General features: G+C 39.1%; 2 protein-coding genes across 2 annotated transcripts; both read left to right on the forward strand.

Moving 5' to 3' along the window:
* Window positions 1–1,818: 1,818 nt before the first annotated feature.
* LOC120724662 lies at window positions 1,819–5,039 on the forward strand. The gene is made up of 9 exons (XM_040016954.1): window positions 1,819–2,133; window positions 2,336–2,671; window positions 2,799–3,065; window positions 3,166–3,261; window positions 3,423–3,518; window positions 3,622–3,650; window positions 4,127–4,183; window positions 4,288–4,356; window positions 4,463–5,039. Exons 1-9 carry the CDS (start codon window positions 1,971–1,973, stop codon window positions 4,562–4,564), a joined length of 1,215 nt encoding a protein of 404 aa, XP_039872888.1. The 5' UTR covers window positions 1,819–1,970; the 3' UTR covers window positions 4,565–5,039.
* Window positions 5,040–8,421: 3,382 nt separating this feature from the next.
* btbd9 (BTB (POZ) domain containing 9) lies at window positions 8,422–18,322 on the forward strand. Its single transcript, XM_040017077.1, has 11 exons — window positions 8,422–8,581; window positions 8,927–9,135; window positions 9,869–10,232; window positions 11,212–11,479; window positions 11,626–11,845; window positions 12,056–12,175; window positions 13,085–13,194; window positions 13,313–13,502; window positions 13,820–13,927; window positions 14,595–14,673; window positions 16,147–18,322. The coding sequence occupies exons 2-11, from the start codon at window positions 8,951–8,953 to the stop codon at window positions 16,345–16,347; spliced, it is 1,845 nt and encodes a 614-aa protein (XP_039873011.1). The 5' UTR covers window positions 8,422–8,581; window positions 8,927–8,950; the 3' UTR covers window positions 16,348–18,322.
* Window positions 18,323–18,900: the final 578 nt, after the last annotated feature.

Here is an 18,900-nt window from a genome sequence, read left to right on the forward strand (position 1 = left end):
AAGTGAACCGAGAAGTGAAGGAGAGTGCTAGACGGGACAAAAGACAATTTGTGTACACTATGACAGAAGAGGCAGAAACAGCAGCCAAGGAGAACAACATGAAGGGAGTGTATGAGATCACCTGGACCTTGTCAGGAAAGAGTTTCAACCCAAGTAAGCCAGTCAAGGACAAGAATGAGAAAACCATCACAAGGAACAAGAAACAAAGAAGAAGATGGGTGGAACATTTTGAAGAGATCCTGAATCGACCAACACCGCAAACAGTCCCTGACATACCACCAGCAGAAGAGCCCCTCTGTATCAACACCAATCCACCAACCAAGGCAGAGATCACCAAAGCCATCAAGTCCTTGAAAAATGGAAAGGTACCAGGGCCTGACGGCATCCTTCCAGAAGCTCTCAAGGCAGATGTGGCAGCAGCAGTTGCAGAGATGCTACATCCTCTCCTAGTGAAGATATGGGAACAGGAGCAAGTCCCTGTTGACTGGAAGCTTTGGTACCTGGTGAAGCTCCCCAAGAAAGGCGATCTATCCCTGTGCTGTAACTAGCGAGGAATTATGCTGCTGTCCATCCCCAGCAAGGTGTTGACCAGAATCATCTTGGCAGGATTTAGACAAGACAGATCATGTACAGACCACATAGCCACTCTGCGCATCATCATCAAGCAGTCTATCGAATGGCAGTCTCCCTTGTACACAATCATCATCGACTTTGAAAAAGCCTTCAACAGGGAGACCATTTCAAAACTGATGCAGCACTATGGAATCCCACAAAAGCTCAAAAAGATCATCAAACAACTATACAAAGACTCATCCTGCCAGATCTTCCGCAACAGAAAACTGACCAACCACTTCGCAGTGAAAACCAAAAAGTAAGAAACATCTGTCACAGAATAGCTAAATCACAAGTGCCCTCATTTTTTTAATATAATTGATAACTAGTTTAACTCTGTCAGATTGTATAAAAGAATAAAAAAAAGTTTAGTTTTAGGATCAAGTTCCCCACTTTTATTTAAAGTAATAATATAATGTTACGTTTTATTTCAACCCACTGTATTTCCATAAATACATTATACATCCATCTACATCGACATCTGCATACCTCACTTGTCTTCACGTAGTTACTTTTGTACTTATTTATTTATCTTTCATTATTTTTATCCTTATGTTTATCTTTATTTATCTTAATGTCTTGTCTTATTTTTATCCTTATTTATCTTGTTCCTTCAACCTAATTTGGCATTTGTTTATGGACAGCAAAGGAGGAATTTCATTGCACAGAGAAATGCTATTTCTTCTGTACACATGACAATAAACACTTTGAATCTTTGAATCTTTTGCTTTTGCCAGGTTTGTTGTTGTAACGAGTTCTATTGTCCAGCAGAGGGTGCTGTAGGCTCAAAATAAAGCAGGGGAGGTACCGATCTAATGTGATGCAACTGCTCTAAACACAAGCACACGTGACAAAGGCCACATGTGATATCAGCTGTTTCTGTTTGATAACCAGTCATTTAAACACTGAAAACAAACTGTCACTGTGTGTGTGTGTGTGTGTGTGTGTGTGTGTGTGTGTGTGTGTGTGTGTGTGTGTGTGTGTGTGTGTGTGCGTGCGTGCGTGCGTGTGTGTAAAGTATGAAAATAAAGTACCCTCATGATATATATTTTTGAATTTTGTATGATAATTGTGTGTAGTAATAAACCTTATTCTGTTACACTTATGTGAAAATAAATATAAATACATTCATTCAAGTTTGTATGTAATTACAGCAAAGTGTAGACAGGTTAAAAATATGTTTGGGAGTTGAATTAAATACACTTAGCACAGAAACTCAAAGTGTGTTTTCTATGTTTTCACTAATTTTCATTCCATATACAGCAGGTCAGTGTAAACTTAATACTAACTGTAGCTCTTTATTAATAGGGAACATGAAAGCGGTTGCATAAGAATAACGGCAGACATGTAAGAAAAGAATGTTGAAAGTAATGATGAGGAAGTCATGGCTCCACAGTTACAGGAAAAAGATACATTTGTGTTTCAGAAGCTCAAGAAGAAAAGCGAGACTGAGAGACATGGCAGTTCAATCTAGATGGATTAAGATGGCTGTGCCTTTTATACTCATACTGCAGTTTACAGGTAAGAAATATGTACAATATTTAATTTTTTTTAAACTCTTCTTTCTAATTTTGCTTTATGGAATCTTTATGTAGCATAGACAGCGATGCTGTTTATTTCACCAAAGCAAACAAAGATTAAATGAAAAGTAAATACATGTTAAGTGTGTAAATTATCTGCACTCGTGTAATGTAACATTTTCGATTCTCTGTTATATCCTCAGGAGCACTAAGTGGAGATCTTTTGCTCTCCTTCACTGTCAGAGATGGCGATAATATCACTTTGCCTTGTGAAAACGTGATCAACAATCATCACAACTGTGACACTACCACCTGGCTCTTCACTGATTCAAGAGGCACACCAACAGTAGAGCTGATTAATCTTGGACAAATCAAAGAAAAAGCCAAATCAGACAGACTGAGTGTTACAGCAGAATGCTCACTGGTTATAAAGAAGGTCACAGCTGAGGATGTTGGTCGTTACACCTGCAGACAGTTTAGAGGCAATCCAGGGAGACAGCAAGGTCCAGATGCTGTGGTTTATCTGTCTGTTGTTAGCAGTGAGTATTTGCAACACTATATTTTAAGCTCAAACCATCCTGTTAGAACAACATGCTGACAAGTTACATTTTGAAAAAAGGAAACTTATATTTACTTGGTATTTCTCTTGAATTTCATCTTTACCAGTGACTGAACAGAAGAAAGCTGATGAGGTGAATATAAACTGCTCTGTGTGGACATATGAAAGGTGCAAACACAAAGTGAAGTGGATCCATATCAGTGAAGCTCTGGATAGAGATTACTCAAATTTAAAAACATCGGAGTCTTCCTGCTCTGTTACTGTGACTTTTCTGAATGATGCATTCACTCACATATCAACTTATGACTTTAACTGTAGCGTAACAACAGAAGAAAAAAAAGAGCAGCTTTTTACCTTCAGCACTCAGTCATCAGGTAAGAAACCCGGAGAGATTCTGAAGAACTTTTCAAAATCCTTTTAAACTGATATAAACAATAAACACCTGGCTGAATTTTGTTCTTTTTTCGGGTAAAGAAGCAGTAACAGCAAAATTATCAACAACAACATCAGCAACAACAACATCAGCAACAACAACATCAGCAACAACATTATACACACCTAGTATCCCAGGTGAGTTTTGTTATTTGTTTGTTTTCTTTTCTGCTTTTCCTAATAATAACTGAATGTCAATCTATCATTTTTAAAGCACATGTTGTTTTTTATTTGTTTTTAATTATCTCAGATAATTAAAGTATTTAGTGTAACTAAATACTTTATATTGTTGTATTCAGGTGCAGATCAGGTGTGGCCGTACATCCTTGTGGTTGTCATTTTAGTTGCAGTTTTAATTGTGGCTGTGAAACTAATCTGTTTGAAGAGACTCAAAGGTGAGATAAATTAAATTAAATGTCTCTGAGTGAGAAATCTGAATAAGGCTGAATTTTCTTTGTGGAGAAGCATCTAACCTTGTTTGTTTGTTTATCTTTTCAGGGAACAAAATAGAAGCAAATGGAAATGCTGTGAGTTGAAAAATATTATTTTTTTTAGACATTTTGTATTCTCTAGATGAGAAACAATGCAGCAAGATAAACACTGTTAATGGTTTTGTATTAAAACTCACTGGTTCTTGCAGCAAAAGATCAGGAAAAGGAACGAAAGAGGGAACAAAGCATTTTTGCTTTGCTTTTATAGTTATTAATGCTTCAAATGACAACCTGCTAACTGATGAATTTCTCTCTGACTGCAAAAAAGATTATATTAAAGACCTCAAACATGGTGTGTATTGTGTGACTGTTGTGTTGCATTTTATCTATTTAAACTCTGGATTTAAAAAAAAGTTTGTTGCAGATGTTTCAACGCTCCCCATGTTATTTATATATATTTATATTTCACGCAACTTAAAAGCTGCTGAGATGTAACGCATACACTAGACGAGTGATGCTTAAATTCTTCAGAGACCAGAATTAAATCAGTTCTTACATATTTATTTCTTCAGGGCCTGACCTCAAACCCTGCAGTCACTCAGTGTGCACCAGAAACCAGCCAGGAAACAGTAAGATCGCCCACACCACACCCAGAGCAGCTGTTGTTTCAATTTGTTCAAGAATGTGTAATTGCAGTAAGCTAAAAGTAGAAGTAACACTCTTCACTGTGTAGGTGGATCCAGAAGATGGTGTTTCCTACGCCTCCATCACCTACGCCAACAAGACCCACAATAAAAACAAAGTAATGTATATGATCAGAGTTTCAGCTTCATTGGTGCCTTTATAAATGATGTTTTCACTGTGTTTGTTACATCTGGTGAACTATCCTGTGCTCTGTGTGCTTCCAGATTCGGGGTAAAAATGACAGTGATGAAGGTGAGACAGTTACCTACGCCACTGTTAAAGCTTCCTCCACAGATGCCAGCAGCCTCTATGCTACCATCAAGTAAAGAAAAAGAGAACTTAAACATCAGATTGCTGCTTCTGTGAAAAAGCTTCTCATCTTTAAGAAAATTGGGTTTCCTCAATTTAAAAAGAGGAAGCAACAACTCAGCTGTGTGAGTCCCTGTAAATTGGCAGTAATTTATGAAAACGGATTTTAAAAAAATAGATATTAACGTGTATATTGATATAACCGTTTTGTCTTATTTCCGTTAATATTTAAAGGGGAAATGAAATGGAATCATGGGTTGGGTCAGGGATATAAGACTTACTAGAACAGAATAAATAATGTTGCATGGAGGACATTTAGGAATGCAGTGCAGGAGGACATGCAGGGGATTGGTGTGACAGAAGAGGATGCTTGGGATGGGGCGAGATGGAGGCAATTAAGATAAAAAAGAAGAAGTAAAATGAATGAATGAATGAAACTCTGAAAATCCAAAGGCCATATGAATCATGTCACCATAAGGAAGTAAGAAGGAAGTTACAGTGGGGCAAAAAAGTATTTAGTCAGCCACCGATTGTGCAAGTTCCCCCACTTAAAATGATGACAGAGGTCAGTAATTTGCACCAGAGGTACACTTCAACTGTGAGAGACAGAATGTGAAAAAAAAAATCCATGAATCCACATGGTAGGATTTGTAAAGAATTTATTCGTAAATCAGGGTGGAAAATAAGTATTTGGTCAATAACAAAAATACAACTCAATACTTTGTAACATAACCTTTGTTGGCAATAACAGAGGTCAAACGTTTACTATAGGTCTTTACCAGGTTTGCACACACAGTAGCTGGTATTTTGGCCCATTCCTCCATGCAGATCTTCTCGAGAGCAGTGATGTTTTGGGGCTGTCGCCGAGCAACACGGACTTTCAACTCCCGCCACAGATTTTCTATGGGGTTGAGGTCTGGAGACTGGCTAGGCCACTCCAGGACTTTCAAATGCTTCTTACGGAGCCACTCCTTTGTTGCCCGGGCGGTGTGTTTTGGATCATTGTCATGTTGGAAGACCCAGCCTCGTTTCATCTTCAAAGTTCTCACTGATGGAAGGAGGTTTTGGCTCAAAATCTCACGATACATGGCCCCATTCATTCTGTCCTTAACACGGATCAGTCGTCCTGTCCCCTTGGCAGAAAAAACAGCCCCATAGCATGATGTTTCCACCCCCATGCTTCACAGTAGGTATGGTGTTCTTGGGATGCAACTCAGTATTCTTCGTCCTCCAAACACGACGAGTTGAGTTTATACCAAAAACTTCTACTTTGGTTTCATCTGACCACATGACATTTTCCCAATCCTCTGCTGTATCATCCATGTGCTCTCTGGCAAACTTCAGACGGGCCTGGACATGCACTGGCTTCAGCAGCGGAACACGTCTGGCACTGCGGGATTTGATTCCCTGCCGTTGTAGTGTGTTACTGATGGTGACCTTTGTTACTTTGGTCCCAGCTCTCTGCAGGTCATTCACCAGGTCCCCCCGTGTGGTTCTGGGATCTTTGCTCACCGTTCTCATGATCATTTTGACCCCACGGGATGAGATCTTGCGTGGAGCCCCAGATCGAGGGAGATTATCAGTGGTCTTGTATGTCTTCCATTTTCTGATGATTGCTCCCACAGTTGATTTTTTCACACCAAGCTGCTTGCCTATTGTAGATTCACTCTTCCCAGTCTGGTGCAGGTCTACAATACTTTTCCTGGTGTCCTTCGAAAGCTCTTTGGTCTTGGCCATGGCGGCGTTTGGAGTCTGACTGTTTGAGGCTGTGGACAGGTGTCTTTTATACAGATGATGAGTTCAAACAGGTGCCATTCATACAGGTAACGAGTGGGGGACAGAAAAGCGTCTTACAGAAGACGTTACAGGTCTGTGAGAGCCAGAGATTTTCCATGTTTGAGGTGACCAAATACTTATTTTCCACCCTAATTTACGAATAAATTCTTTACAAATCCTACCATGTGAATTCATGGATTTTTTTTTTCACATTCTGTCTCTCACAGTTGAAGTGTACCTCTGGTGCAAATTACTGACCTCTGTCATCATTTTAAGTGGGGGAACTTGCACAATCGGTGGCTGACTAAATACTTTTTTGCCCCACTGTACATGCACACATGAGTAACGCTGCAGATAGATTAGGCCTTTCTGTTATTTTGGAGACATTTCCATGACACAATGAAATAAGCGGTATGTCTGTTTCAGCATGTTGTGATGCCACCTGCAGGTAAAATGGCATAATTTTTGTGGATTAATATTAATTTTTAATTTGGAATTCATAGGGGATATGTTTATCATCTGTCCTCATTATGCCTAAAATGAACACAGCAATATCAAATGTCTCAATTATTGCCTTAGTTGCTTTCTTTGTTGTTGAACAGTCTGCACATTCACAGGGTCACTTATGATAGATCATGAAAATTAGTGACTATGGTCAGACTGTTTGGAATTCTATAGCCCATTATTATTTTATTCTATTATTTCTATTACTAAAATGTAATATTTAATATTAAAAGTCTCAGAATTAGCTTTAAAGTATGTTAGGGCTGCAGCTATCTTTCCATCAATTAATCGAGTGATCGGATAAGAAATGCTTTTGTTTTATTAATGGCCAATAATAATTTACTGTAAATTTACAACAATTTACAGTACTCTGTTTATAGTAACCATTGTCCATATGTAAATATGTAAGAAAAATTGTGTATGTTTCTGTTCTGTGTCCTGTGTACTGTTTGTTTGTATACGTGTCTTTCTGGCTGCTGTTACAACCAAATTTCCCCTTGTGGGACAATTAAAGGATTATTCTATTGTATTGTATTCTATTCTAATTATTCAAAAGAGAGAAAAACAGACATCTTTCAGAATAAACTGCTCATTGGTTTACATTTTAGAAAATGCAATGTTTAAAAGTTTAACTGCATACAAAGACCCTGCCAACAAAACCCTTTGATTATATTTATATGCCATATTGAAATTTAAATTTTTAAAGAAAACATTGTATTAAATGCAAAAAATATATAAATAATATCAAGTAAATACACTGTCTGCACTGAAGAGTCCTGAGTTTTGGGTCCTATTTCCCCACATCCCCACGGTCTGCCAGCGCAGTCCTTGACATAAACATATATCAGACTAAGTTAAGTTAACAGTTCATCTAAATATTTTAATACAACTTCTGGAGGCTAACTGCTGATTTTACACAGTGTAAAATAAAGGGCGATGGATGGAGCAGCTACACGGTTCCCTTTGGACGCTATACACACGTTTGTCCACTCTGTTTGAGCTCACTGTCTCGGTAACGGCTCTTTGCTTTTGTCGGTGTGTAAACAGACTCCAGCTCCACGTTAAACTGTGGCCGCGTCATCATTAATGCTGCTGGTGTGTTCTCCGTGTTTCTGTTTAACACTCGTTTTATTCACATGCTCCTGAATACGTTTGTATTGCAACTGTGAGTTTAACGCCCACGTCTACATCTTTAACACACCGGCACACATAGCCGTGCATTACAGGAAGCATCAAAGCATAGAATTTTTCCACAATGTTTTATAATCAACTTATTCGAATTAGTCGATAAATCCGTGCACCCTGAAGTTTGCTGCTATGTAGTATTTTTATTTTAGAATCAGTGATTGACATTGTTAATTTTATTTTACTTTTTTCCTTAGAAGTTTGCATCTTTTATGTTTCAGTATTTATGTTTATGTTTTTTGAGTGTGTTTATGCATGTACAGTATGATCTCATGATTTTTGTTTTTCAATACGTTTTTTTAAATAAAATGTTTAAAAATGTAACTGTCAAGTAAAATAAAACTATTAAATGTGATGATACACACGCTTTGTTGGGAGCCTTTATTTTGAAACGATCTTAACTGAACCGGAAGTTTCTTCCTTTGCCCCCGAAGAGGTTTCCGCTGGTGTAATGTTGGAAGAGCTAGGGGGATAACGGCTGATTTTTTCCTGCATTTTGGAAAAAATAACAACGACTGTGTGTTTGAGATCGACTTTATCTCAATACCGGAGTTAATGGTTGCTGTTCAGTAAGTTTATAACACAGATTAAAGCGAGAAAAGAGACATTAATTAGCTTCGAGCTAACGATTAGTCGAGGCGTCAAATATCCGCGACACCAGCGGCTGTAAACAACACAGCCGAGCTAGCTGTTTATTCACATCGTATTTTCACTGCTGTCGTTTTACTTTGCTGACTGAGTGTTTTTAACGTACACTTTAAAAATATGAGATTTGACGTCAGCGGTGTTTGATTACAGAAGCCATTTTCCTTCAGTGCATTCCAGTTAGCATTTACCTTCAGCTAACATAAGGTTAATTTTTTTCCGTCACTGCCTGTTTTGCTTTCGTTTTAACGTGTGCATTCCTGTGCCAGATGTAACTCTGACAGCCGTCGACCATGAGCAACAGTCACCCTCTGCGTCCACTGGCCTCCGTGTCGGAAATCGACCACATCCACCTGCTGTCGGAGCAGCTCGGAGCCCTGGTGCTCGGAGAGGAGTACAGCGATGTCACCTTCATCGTGGAGGGAAAGCGCTTCCCAGCGCACAGGGTCATCCTGGCAGCTCGCTGTCACTACTTCAGGTAAAGTTAAATGTCTCTTAGCCAGAGGTTGGCGCCTTTTTTAATTCCAGTCCTGAAACACCTGATATTGAGTAACATAAATACTAATTTTAACCGAAAAAAACTCAAGTTACGATGACAAACTGGCAATTTTTTAAAAAAGAAAAGAAAAAAAAAGACAGCGCAGTGTTGTCCAACTCCTAGTTGGAAAAAAATATCTTTAATTTTTTTAAAATGACTAAATTATTGAAAAGCTTCCTTTCCCAAATCTGTCTAATACAAAATATACCTTTTTTAATCCTCTGTAGCATCACTTTATTTTTGCTTTTCCACCTTGTATAAGGTGTGAAATATGTTTTCCACTGAACAATGCCTGTTCAACAGTGGTTGATTGTCCAAGTCATCTTTCTTGGGGCCTCACTGGCATCTTTTTCCATGTTTTTGTGGTCCTTGTGATCTTATTGACACTGTGCATGGTGGGACTGTGGTCTGGGTGTAGCATAACATACTCCACTCCCGATTGTCACTTTGATCTCTTACTAGTTCCACAACTCATTCCTGTTTTTTAACTAGAGACCTTATGTTCCCTACTGCCATCGAATCCTGCTGGTGTAAAGGACTATCTAATCTGTCTAAAGTGCATCTCATTCAATGAGCAGAATTTAGATCTTTTGTTTTTTGCGTGGTTTTATTCATGGCAAAAAAATAATAAAAAACAAAAATGTAAACTTTTGCATATTCTGCCTCCTTTTAGGGCCCTGCTATACGGTGGGATGAAAGAGTCACAACCGCAGGCGGAGGTGTGTTTGGAGGAGACTCGGGCTGAAGCCTTTTCAATGCTGTTGAACTACCTGTACACGGGCCGGGCCAGCCTCAGTTCTGCCCGGGAAGAGGTGCTACTGGACTTCCTGGGCTTGGCTCACCGCTACGGGCTCCAGCCTTTGGAGGATTCCACATCTGACTTCCTCCGCACCATCCTGCATACCAACAATGTCTGTCTGGTGTTTGACGTGGCCAGCTTGTACTCTCTGAGCGCGCTCACTGCAGCCTGCTGTACTTACATGGACAGACACGCACCTGAAGTGCTAAATTCTGAAGGTTTCCTCACGCTCTCCAAGGTAAGAGTGATGGAAGAAGAATTGTAGTAGGTTTTGGTATTATTTCATTCTTGTGTTAGTCTTTATTTCTGTTAAAAATGTAGATGCAGTGACGTCTAGTGGTAGTTAGCAGAAGCTACAAAAGACAGTCAATACTGCTCAGCAAATGGCAACTGTTACCTAAGCAGGACTTCTGCATAGGTTAAAAATGTATTTTTATAGATATCTGAAAGGTATACATAAGTGATCTTAAATGAATTATTAATTTTTAATTGTGATTTATTATTTTGGTATGGATCCAAGTCTTGTATCAGTCATGTATCAGTAATAAAATATTAAGTGAAAAGTGTTGTCACTTTCACATAAAAACAGCTATATATGTTATATGCAGGGATAACAATGAAGTGTGTGTGGCTGAGAAAAGTAAAATCAAATAAGTTATCAGTTAAAAAAAGGATTTTGTTAAAGGCTTAAACCTTTTTTTTTATTTAACCCTAAAGAGACATGTAGACTCCTGCGTCCATCAGAACCCTAAAACAGAAGAAAGTTGCAGTCCTGAAAATCAGTGTTATTAAAATCATTCACATTATAAATAATCAAAGGGCTTCTGATCTTCCTGGTTTTTGTTCTTTGACCAGTCTGATTGTAAAATGAGTACTAAGCTGCCTTCTATCTGTTTTTAACCGTCTTGTATTTTAGTTTGAAGAAAAAAAAACTATATTCATTAATTTTATTATATTATTCTGCCACACTTTGTTCTCTTTTACACAGTGATGTCATAATTTAGCCCAGAAAGGTCACACATGATGGTGAATTACCCCCTCGAATCTTCTTAAAGGCAGTTAGGTTTTAATTGAGTTACTTTTTTACAGATTAAATTTAAAAAAGCCATTACAGTAATATAAAATGTGGTTAAACAAGATAAGCTATAAGCACTACATTTTGTGAATTTTCTGGTGTGTTTTCCTTCCCTTGAATAATTTATTACCTGTGTCTGCAGAATGCTTTGCTGACTGTGGTCAGGAGGGACTCATTTGCTGCCAGTGAGAAGGAGATCTTCCAAGCGTTGTGCCGCTGGTGCCGGCAGCATGAGGATGGCGAGCACACTTACGAGGTGATGTCTGCAGTGCGGCTGCCCCTCATGACTCTGACCGAGATGCTGAATGTTGTGCGACCGTCTGGCCTCGTGAGCCCAGATGACCTGCTGGACGCCATTAAGGCCCGGTCTGAAAGCCGCAATATGGACCTCAACTACCGGGGAATGCTCAGTCAGTCTTCTTTGTCCTTTGTTTGATTAGCGTTCACATCAAGCTGCAGTTAAAAACTGTAATGTGTGAATATTTTTGGTTTTTTATCTGCTTCTTGAAAGCATTAATTTGTGCTTTCGTTCATGGTGTCAAATCTTGGTTTTCAGTCCCTGAGGAGAACATCGCCACCATGAAATACGGAGCTCAGGTAGTGAAAGGAGAGCTGAAGTCAGCGCTGCTCGACGGCGACACCCAGAACTACGACCTGGACCACGGCTTCTCCAGACACCCGATCGAAGAGGATGGCCGAGCTGGGATTCAGGTCAAACTGGGCCAACCGTCCATCATCAACCACATCCGCCTGCTGCTGTGGGACAGAGACAGCCGGTAAAATATTCTCTGCTCATCCTGATAAAACAAACGATAAAAAGGTCCAAGCAGAGTGTGGGCCAATTAGAGCTGACTACATAAGACGTGCTGCTTCTTAATTAAAAAAAAGACCAAAATGTGTATTTTAAAGCACATTATAGAGTCAAACTCATTTCTTATGCACTTGTATTTTTAACCTCCCTCTTAAATCCTGTATGACTGTTACAGGTCTTACTCATACTACATCGAGGTGTCAATGGATGAGCTGGACTGGGTGCGCGTTGTTGACCACTCCAAGTATCTCTGCCGCTCGTGGCAGAATCTGTACTTCACACCCCGGGTTTGCAGGTAAACCAAACCAAAATCATATGGCTTCCAGTTATACCAGTGCTTATTAATCCTTGGCCTAAGCTATAAAATCCCATCCCATTTTTGCCATTTTTTTGGCTTTGCACAAGGGGCTTATTTGTGCTCTGTCATGACTTGCCTTAATCTCGTGTACAATTAGGGTGTGTATTTGGGTTGCTACAGTTAGTTAATTTGTACAAACCGCCTTGTTTGCCCGTGTGATGACGGAAGCATAAGTATTTTTGCATACCTCTCGAGCTGGCTGAGTTCAAATAGTGTTGTTGCCAGTAGCTGGTCTGTCCTTCCCAGACACACTGACGTGAAGTTGCTGACACTCCTGATTTTGAGTAATGTGTTGCCATGCCTTTTAAAGATAATGGAGCCAAAACATTCAAATGGATGTCAGAAGATATGACTAAAACTTGCCAGTAATGGGAATTACACCATCATTCTTCCTCTAATCGTCTTAAATTCACCATAAAAGTGAAAATATAAGTAAGTATAGTGATATGCTTATTTGAAATTGATATCACCACCTAAAGAGAAACCTGAAACTGAGTTGTCAAAAGAATGTTTATTTAATTGGTACTTTGTAAAACAAATGCTTGTGTTAATATTTGTGTTCTTGTGTTACATGGCCATGTTGTAAGAAGTTTTGTTCCTCTTCACAAAATACAAATTGTACTAAATGCGCTTCACTGTAGAGAAAGGCATTTTGATGGAAAACTGTCTCATTAATATAAAATACAATAAAATTCACTGGAATCAGATGATGAGCATTAATAAAATTAAAGCGGTGTGAAAACATAAGAGGCAATAAAAAGTGTCAGTGTACTCGTGCTTATCTGAAGATTTTTAGATATAACCTGTTATTCATGTAGTCATTCATTTATTTCCTGTGTGTTTCAGATATGTTCGTATTGTAGGAACGCACAACACGGTCAACAAGGTCTTCCACCTCGTGGCTTTTGAATGCATGTTCACCAACCGCTCGTTCACCCTGGAGAACGGACTTGTGGGTAAGCAGCAAAATACTGACAGTCTGCACTGCATGTGTAGTTTGCAGTGTCTTTGTGTAGATAGAAAGGGTTTCATGTCTGTAATTTAAGCCTTTAACCCTGCTCGTAATGTCTGCAGTGCCCAGTGAGAATGTGGCCACTATAGCTGCCTGCGCCAGCGTCATCGAGGGTGTCAGTCGCAGCAGAAATGCCTTGCTCAATGGTGACACCCGCAACTACGACTGGGACTCGGGATACACTTGTCATCAGCTGGGCTCTGGGGCCATCGTCATCCAGCTAGCTCAGCCCTATTCTATCGGATCACTGAGGTGAGTGTGCACTAGCTTTGAGTTCAAATCTCAGCAGCTGTGATGAAGTCATTATTGTGTTACTTGTAATAAATCAAACGTTTCCATCACAGCTACAATAAAGTGTTTGTTTCCATCCAGTGACAAACTTTTATTTAAGCTTTTCTGTTGAATCGTATACAAGAAAAAGAAATAATTGTTGGAGAGATCAGAGCTGGAGAATTTTATTCTGCATGTACTGTACCTAATATCTATAAGTTATTAACAACAGCTTCTTATCATTGGAGTCATTTAAAAATCTGTGGTAAAATAGCATTAACACAGACAAATGTGTTCAGGCTGCTGCTGTGGGACTGTGATGAGCGCTCCTACAGTTACTACATTGAAGTTTCCCCCAACCAGCAGCAGTGGACAAAAGTGATTGACCGCACCAGGGTAGCTTGTCGGTAAGTGGTTCACTTCTTCTTTTCTTACTTTCTGAATCACACCTTAAGCTACCGATGCTCTTCCAGTGTCTTTAATGGTTAAAAATGGAATCAGAGCCTTTATTTTATAATAAATGAAGGCTTTAAAGAACATGCTTAATCTGCATTATTGAAAGAAGGATCCGCAGTCGGCCTCTGTTTAAATAAATGTACCTGAAGTCTTTAACGAGAGGCCTTTAAGACCTCAGTGTTACCTGTTCCAAATACTATTTTCAATAAAAACTCTTGATTGCTATTAATTTTTTCCTTGTTACATAATTTGACTAATCTGTGAACTCGACCCCAGCAGAGAAACTTGCTGATTTGTGTGTTCACAATCACTTTTCAAAGGCCTGTCTGATTATAGTCACCTTGAACCATCTGGATTCCATCTTTGTCTGAGAATAAATACTTATAAAGATCTATTTCTAATCCTGGAACTCTTGATTATTTTCATTTTCAGAAGATCCGTGTGTAAGTAGGTGCTGCTCTTCTAAACCGAATATGAACATTCATAAATGAAAAGTTATTGACAAACACTTATGAAGCAGATCCTGAGGTCCATAGAAAATTTTCAGGGTCTTCTCTGGAAACTTTGATAATAACCAGGATCTTTCTTATGTTTGTTTTTAATTGCTTTCTCTTACAGATCATGGCAGACACTGAAGTTTGATAAGCAGCCTGCTTCCTTCATCCGTATTGTTGGGACTCATAACACCGCTAATGAGGTGAAAACATGGTTTGAAATGGTCGTCTGTGTTCATTCGTCTGTCTCTTTGTTCGAATGCTTTAGCTTTAGAGGAGCTGAAAGTTCTTTTTACATTGTAACAAACTTTTGATAAGTTGTGCTTAATCAAGTAATTGTACAGCGAGTACTTTTCAAAAATCACTGGGTGGCTAAAGTAGCTGTTACAATCAGCTAAGTTAATAAAGAAACAAGAACAGAAAATTCCTTTTGCACCATGTAAAAAATTATGACTTAATATACTTGTTATTTAAAGACAAAAAAAGATCCACATTTAGCACATTCTAATAGTTGAGGTTAAACACTGTCTGCTAATCTTCTTTGTGTGTTTTTGAGCCAGTTGAAACTGTTAATGATTTCCTCCCAAAGTCAGATTCTGCCTTTGATACAGACGTCGCCCCACAAGTTTGTCGAGTGTGGCGAACTTCGCAGTGCTAGCAGCAGTGGCCTTCTTCCTCGATAGTTAACGTCCTCACACCTTTACAGAAAACAGTTAGACATTGAGTTGGGTGGTTATGTGCCAGTTTACTTGGACACAGCTTTCCGTCCATTTTATGGATGTGGGCACCGCAGAGTCGTGTTGGTTAGCGTGGCCATTGGTTCTTTATCTCGTCATGTCACAGAGAGAGAAAGAGAGAGAGAGGGATGCTGCGATCTGATGGGGCTGAAGATCTGGCAAGTAGCGGGTGGCCCCATAAGATCTGAGAAACAGCCAGAATTGAATGATTAACCCTTTATAACCCAAGTATCATACAGGCCACCTACACCAGGAACTATTTGAATTTTCTCTCCAGCCCAAAGGTTGAGGAGTTACAGTAACGTGAATTGCACATGGTAACATGTAGGTGGAGCTGATTTTTCTGTCTTTGTTCAGACAGCAGTACCTTATGAGTGCTTTGTGCTGCTTCCATAAAACAAATATCCTCATAAACAGGAGTGCACATAAGTGGTCTGCAGGTGCGCATTTGCTGTCAAAATAAAAGATGCGTACCAGATAAGAAGTTGCAACGCGCATTTGCGTACATAAGATTTTCTGGAGGAGGACAGACATTTGTTTAGAGCTCTTAAAGATGTCGAAGAAGCAAGGTCCTTTAAGCAATTACTTTGGTGTTCCTCCACCTCCTAAGAAATGTCAGAAGGAGTCCGAACCGGAAAAGAAGCGCGTATTCTCAGAAAAGTGGTTGCACCTGTGGACCACTTATGTGCACCCCTGCCCATAAAGCTCATTTTCAATTTTTTTCTGAAACGGTTTTAATTTTGTAATTGTAAAATGAGCCGGGTGCCGGGCTGATGGTTTAAAAAAAACAAAACCAAAAACAATCAAAAACTCACAGTGGCTAATTGTCACTCCCATAATGATCTATTATATTAGACTAACTTTTGTCCAGTATCTGAGATAAACAGTCATTTGTGTATCGATTTCTCCTTTACATATTTAACCCTGATCTTTCTGCAGGTGTTCCACTGCGTGCACTTTGAGTGTCCAGCCCAGCTGGACACCGAGGTCAGTGAAGGCAGCCCGGGTTTGGATTCTTCTGATTCTGGAGCTACTACGCAGCAGCAACAGCAGCAGCGACCTCAACGACCTTCACGCACACACAGCCTGCTGCCCACCCAGCCCTCTTCCTCCTCATCCTCTTCCTCTTCCCATCATTAAGAACGTCCCCTTATTGGAAGATGTTGAGAGGAAGGAGAGTGGTGGGCAGAGGGGACCTCAGAACGCCATTTTGCACAGCCTTCATTGTTCAGACAGCACTGCTACAACAACACTGCTAAGGCGATCGTCTTTGTCATAATCCATAGTCCGTCTGTCATATGTGCAACATTAGAGACTGGTGTATTGGTAGCAACAGCATTTAGGGCTCCAGTCTTCCCAGTTTTGAAGCTCAACATTAGATATCATATCTCCTGCGTTTATATGAAGGTACTTTTTAGGAACTAAGACTCAAGTTTTATCCTTTAAAAAAAAAAAAATATGAAGGTGAAATCTTTCTCTAAAGGTTAGGCACACACTGAAACATGTTTATACTGTATTATCAAAGAGCAGTAAGTCCATGGTGGGGGGGTGGTATTTGAATTTTATGCATTAATCGTACGATTAATAATGAAAGTACTGTTGTTAAGCTATTTTTTTAAGAAACTGTCTTAAACTGACTCTACTCACTTTTCATACCATCACAGCTAACAGAGTAGAAGTTGAGTATTTTTCAAACTTTGGAAGTAAATAGTTCAAAGGTCTGCCAAAGCTGTCGAGCCAATGCATTAGGTGACATTTCTATCCAAATGACATTTAATCCAATTATCTATCTGCATATTAAGTAATAGCTGTGGAGTATTTGATAGCAGGCTTTGACACCCAATCTAAACTCTGCAGTGTGACCTTTTTTCTTTTTTTTTTTTCTTTTTTTTTTTTTTTAATAGCTAAAATTCATACCTCAATAATGACCTCACTAAAACGAACCGAGATTTAACTGAGTGTCTTAATTTAATATTTTAAGCACTTGAATAGGTTGGCGCGCACACACACGATTAGGGAAATCAATTAGCTTGGGGGGGGGGAAATGGGACTTAGAGGACCAAATTTGGCTGCACTTGGGCTGCTGAAGTTTAACTTTATACTGTAGACACATGAGCAGCTTCCATCTGCACTTTATTTTACTCAAGTATACAGAAATAAGGGTTGTAGCTTGGGTCTTCTGACTGAAGTAGAGTACTGGAGTGCTGGATTTGGTATCTTGCTGTTTATGTTAAATTAATTTAAAATCTTTGTGGTTCTGGGTTGTTTTAGATTTCAGTTCTTTTGCATTTTTTTTAATGAAGTGTCAGTGCTGTGTTTTCTTTGTGTCCTGATGTTGCACTTTTACGTTATTTAAAAAGAAGAAAAAAAAATCATTTGTTGGAAACCCTTTGTTTGCTGTTACATAACCTGAAATACCTATCTACCTTAGGTGACTCACTGATGTTTCTGTAAGCTTTCTTTAACCATCCCAATACATTTAAGACAACTACCCATTAGTTTGATAAGTCTTCCTTAATAACTAGAAAACAAAAATAGGGCTTTGTTCAGGTTGTACTCTCCATACCTTATCTAACTTTATGTGTACTTTTACTTATTTTCACCATCAATGTGTGACTGCATCTCACTGCCTCGTGTTCAATGCCTGTTAAAAATGTGATTACGAAAAACAAAAACAAAAAAAAGCTGATGTTGTTTGTTGATTTTTGTTTCTGTAAGAGGGTGACACACACACCTGCTAGTCAGAATCGCTGCTGTTACACACAGTGAAGCTCTTTGATTCAAGCAATACAATAAGTCCACCTTTGGTTTTAAGTATTGAGAGCTTTTGTTACACACCAAATGGTGCTGATTGATAATCGTGTAACATTAATGGGCCGGGCACTGATGCCCCGCCAGCTTTGTGGGCAGTGTTAATGTGTACGGCTGCCTATGAAGATGTTATTGTCATAAAACTTTTTAAAATGTCATGTTTTGAAAATCAAAAGTTTTATTGTCTTGTTTTTGATAGTGAGAAAAGTTGCACTGTTTATTCCAGCAGGTAGGAAACTTTCATCCAAGGAGTTTTTGCAGCTCGTAGGACCATAGACTCTGTTACTAACCAGTATATACACTACTGTGAAACAGTACAAAGTCTTGAGACACCCCTCATTTGTTTATTTTGCTATGAAAGTAGGAAATAAAGCAATATAAGGTAAAAACGTAGTTTGTACAATTCTAACCAGCATTAAAGTCAATATTTGGTGTGTCTAATATTTATTCTTTAACACATCCTGAACTCTCTTAGGCAGCTTTCTTGTAATTTCTTTAAGTCTTCAAGAAAATTCTCTTGGCTTTTGGGGGGACATTGAAAGTTCTTCTTTCCGTTCTGTTCTCTGTCAAGATGATCATACACTGAGGTCCGGGCTCTGGGAAGGCCATCCCATCACTGATTGGGATCATTGTCATGCTGAAAAGTGGAGCCAATCAGTTGTTTTCCAGGTGATATTACATGGATCAAATTCTGACCATATTTTTCTGCATTTAGAATTTCATCAGTTTTGATAATATCACCACTGGTTGAAATGCAGCCCCAAGCCATGACAGACTTTCCCTTATGTTTTACATAAGGGGTAATAGATAATGTTGTAACTCTCTCCTGACCTTCCACCTCTCCATAAGGCTTGTATAATATGGCATACCTCAGCCTTTTCT

This window comes from Simochromis diagramma, unplaced genomic scaffold (assembly GCF_900408965.1).
Source record: "Simochromis diagramma unplaced genomic scaffold, fSimDia1.1 OVJJ01000802.1, whole genome shotgun sequence".
Classification (NCBI taxonomy): domain Eukaryota; kingdom Metazoa; phylum Chordata; class Actinopteri; order Cichliformes; family Cichlidae; genus Simochromis; species Simochromis diagramma.

Bases quoted from the DNA above. Each gene is read 5' to 3' on its own strand.
- LOC120724662 (XM_040016954.1), top strand. From the start codon at position 1,971: ATGTTGAAAGTAATGATGAGGAAGTCATGGCTCCACAGTTACAGGAAA. The intron at 3,066-3,165 runs GTAAGAAACCCG...TTTCGGGTAAAG, and splicing joins CTTCAGCACTCAGTCATCAG to AAGCAGTAACAGCAAAATTA. The intron at 4,357-4,462 runs GTAATGTATATG...GTGTGCTTCCAG, and splicing joins AGACCCACAATAAAAACAAA to ATTCGGGGTAAAAATGACAG.
- btbd9 (XM_040017077.1), top strand. From the start codon at position 8,951: ATGAGCAACAGTCACCCTCTGCGTCCACTGGCCTCCGTGTCGGAAATC. The intron at 9,136-9,868 runs GTAAAGTTAAAT...GCCTCCTTTTAG, and splicing joins GCTCGCTGTCACTACTTCAG to GGCCCTGCTATACGGTGGGA. The intron at 13,503-13,819 runs GTGAGTGTGCAC...AAATGTGTTCAG, and splicing joins TATTCTATCGGATCACTGAG to GCTGCTGCTGTGGGACTGTG.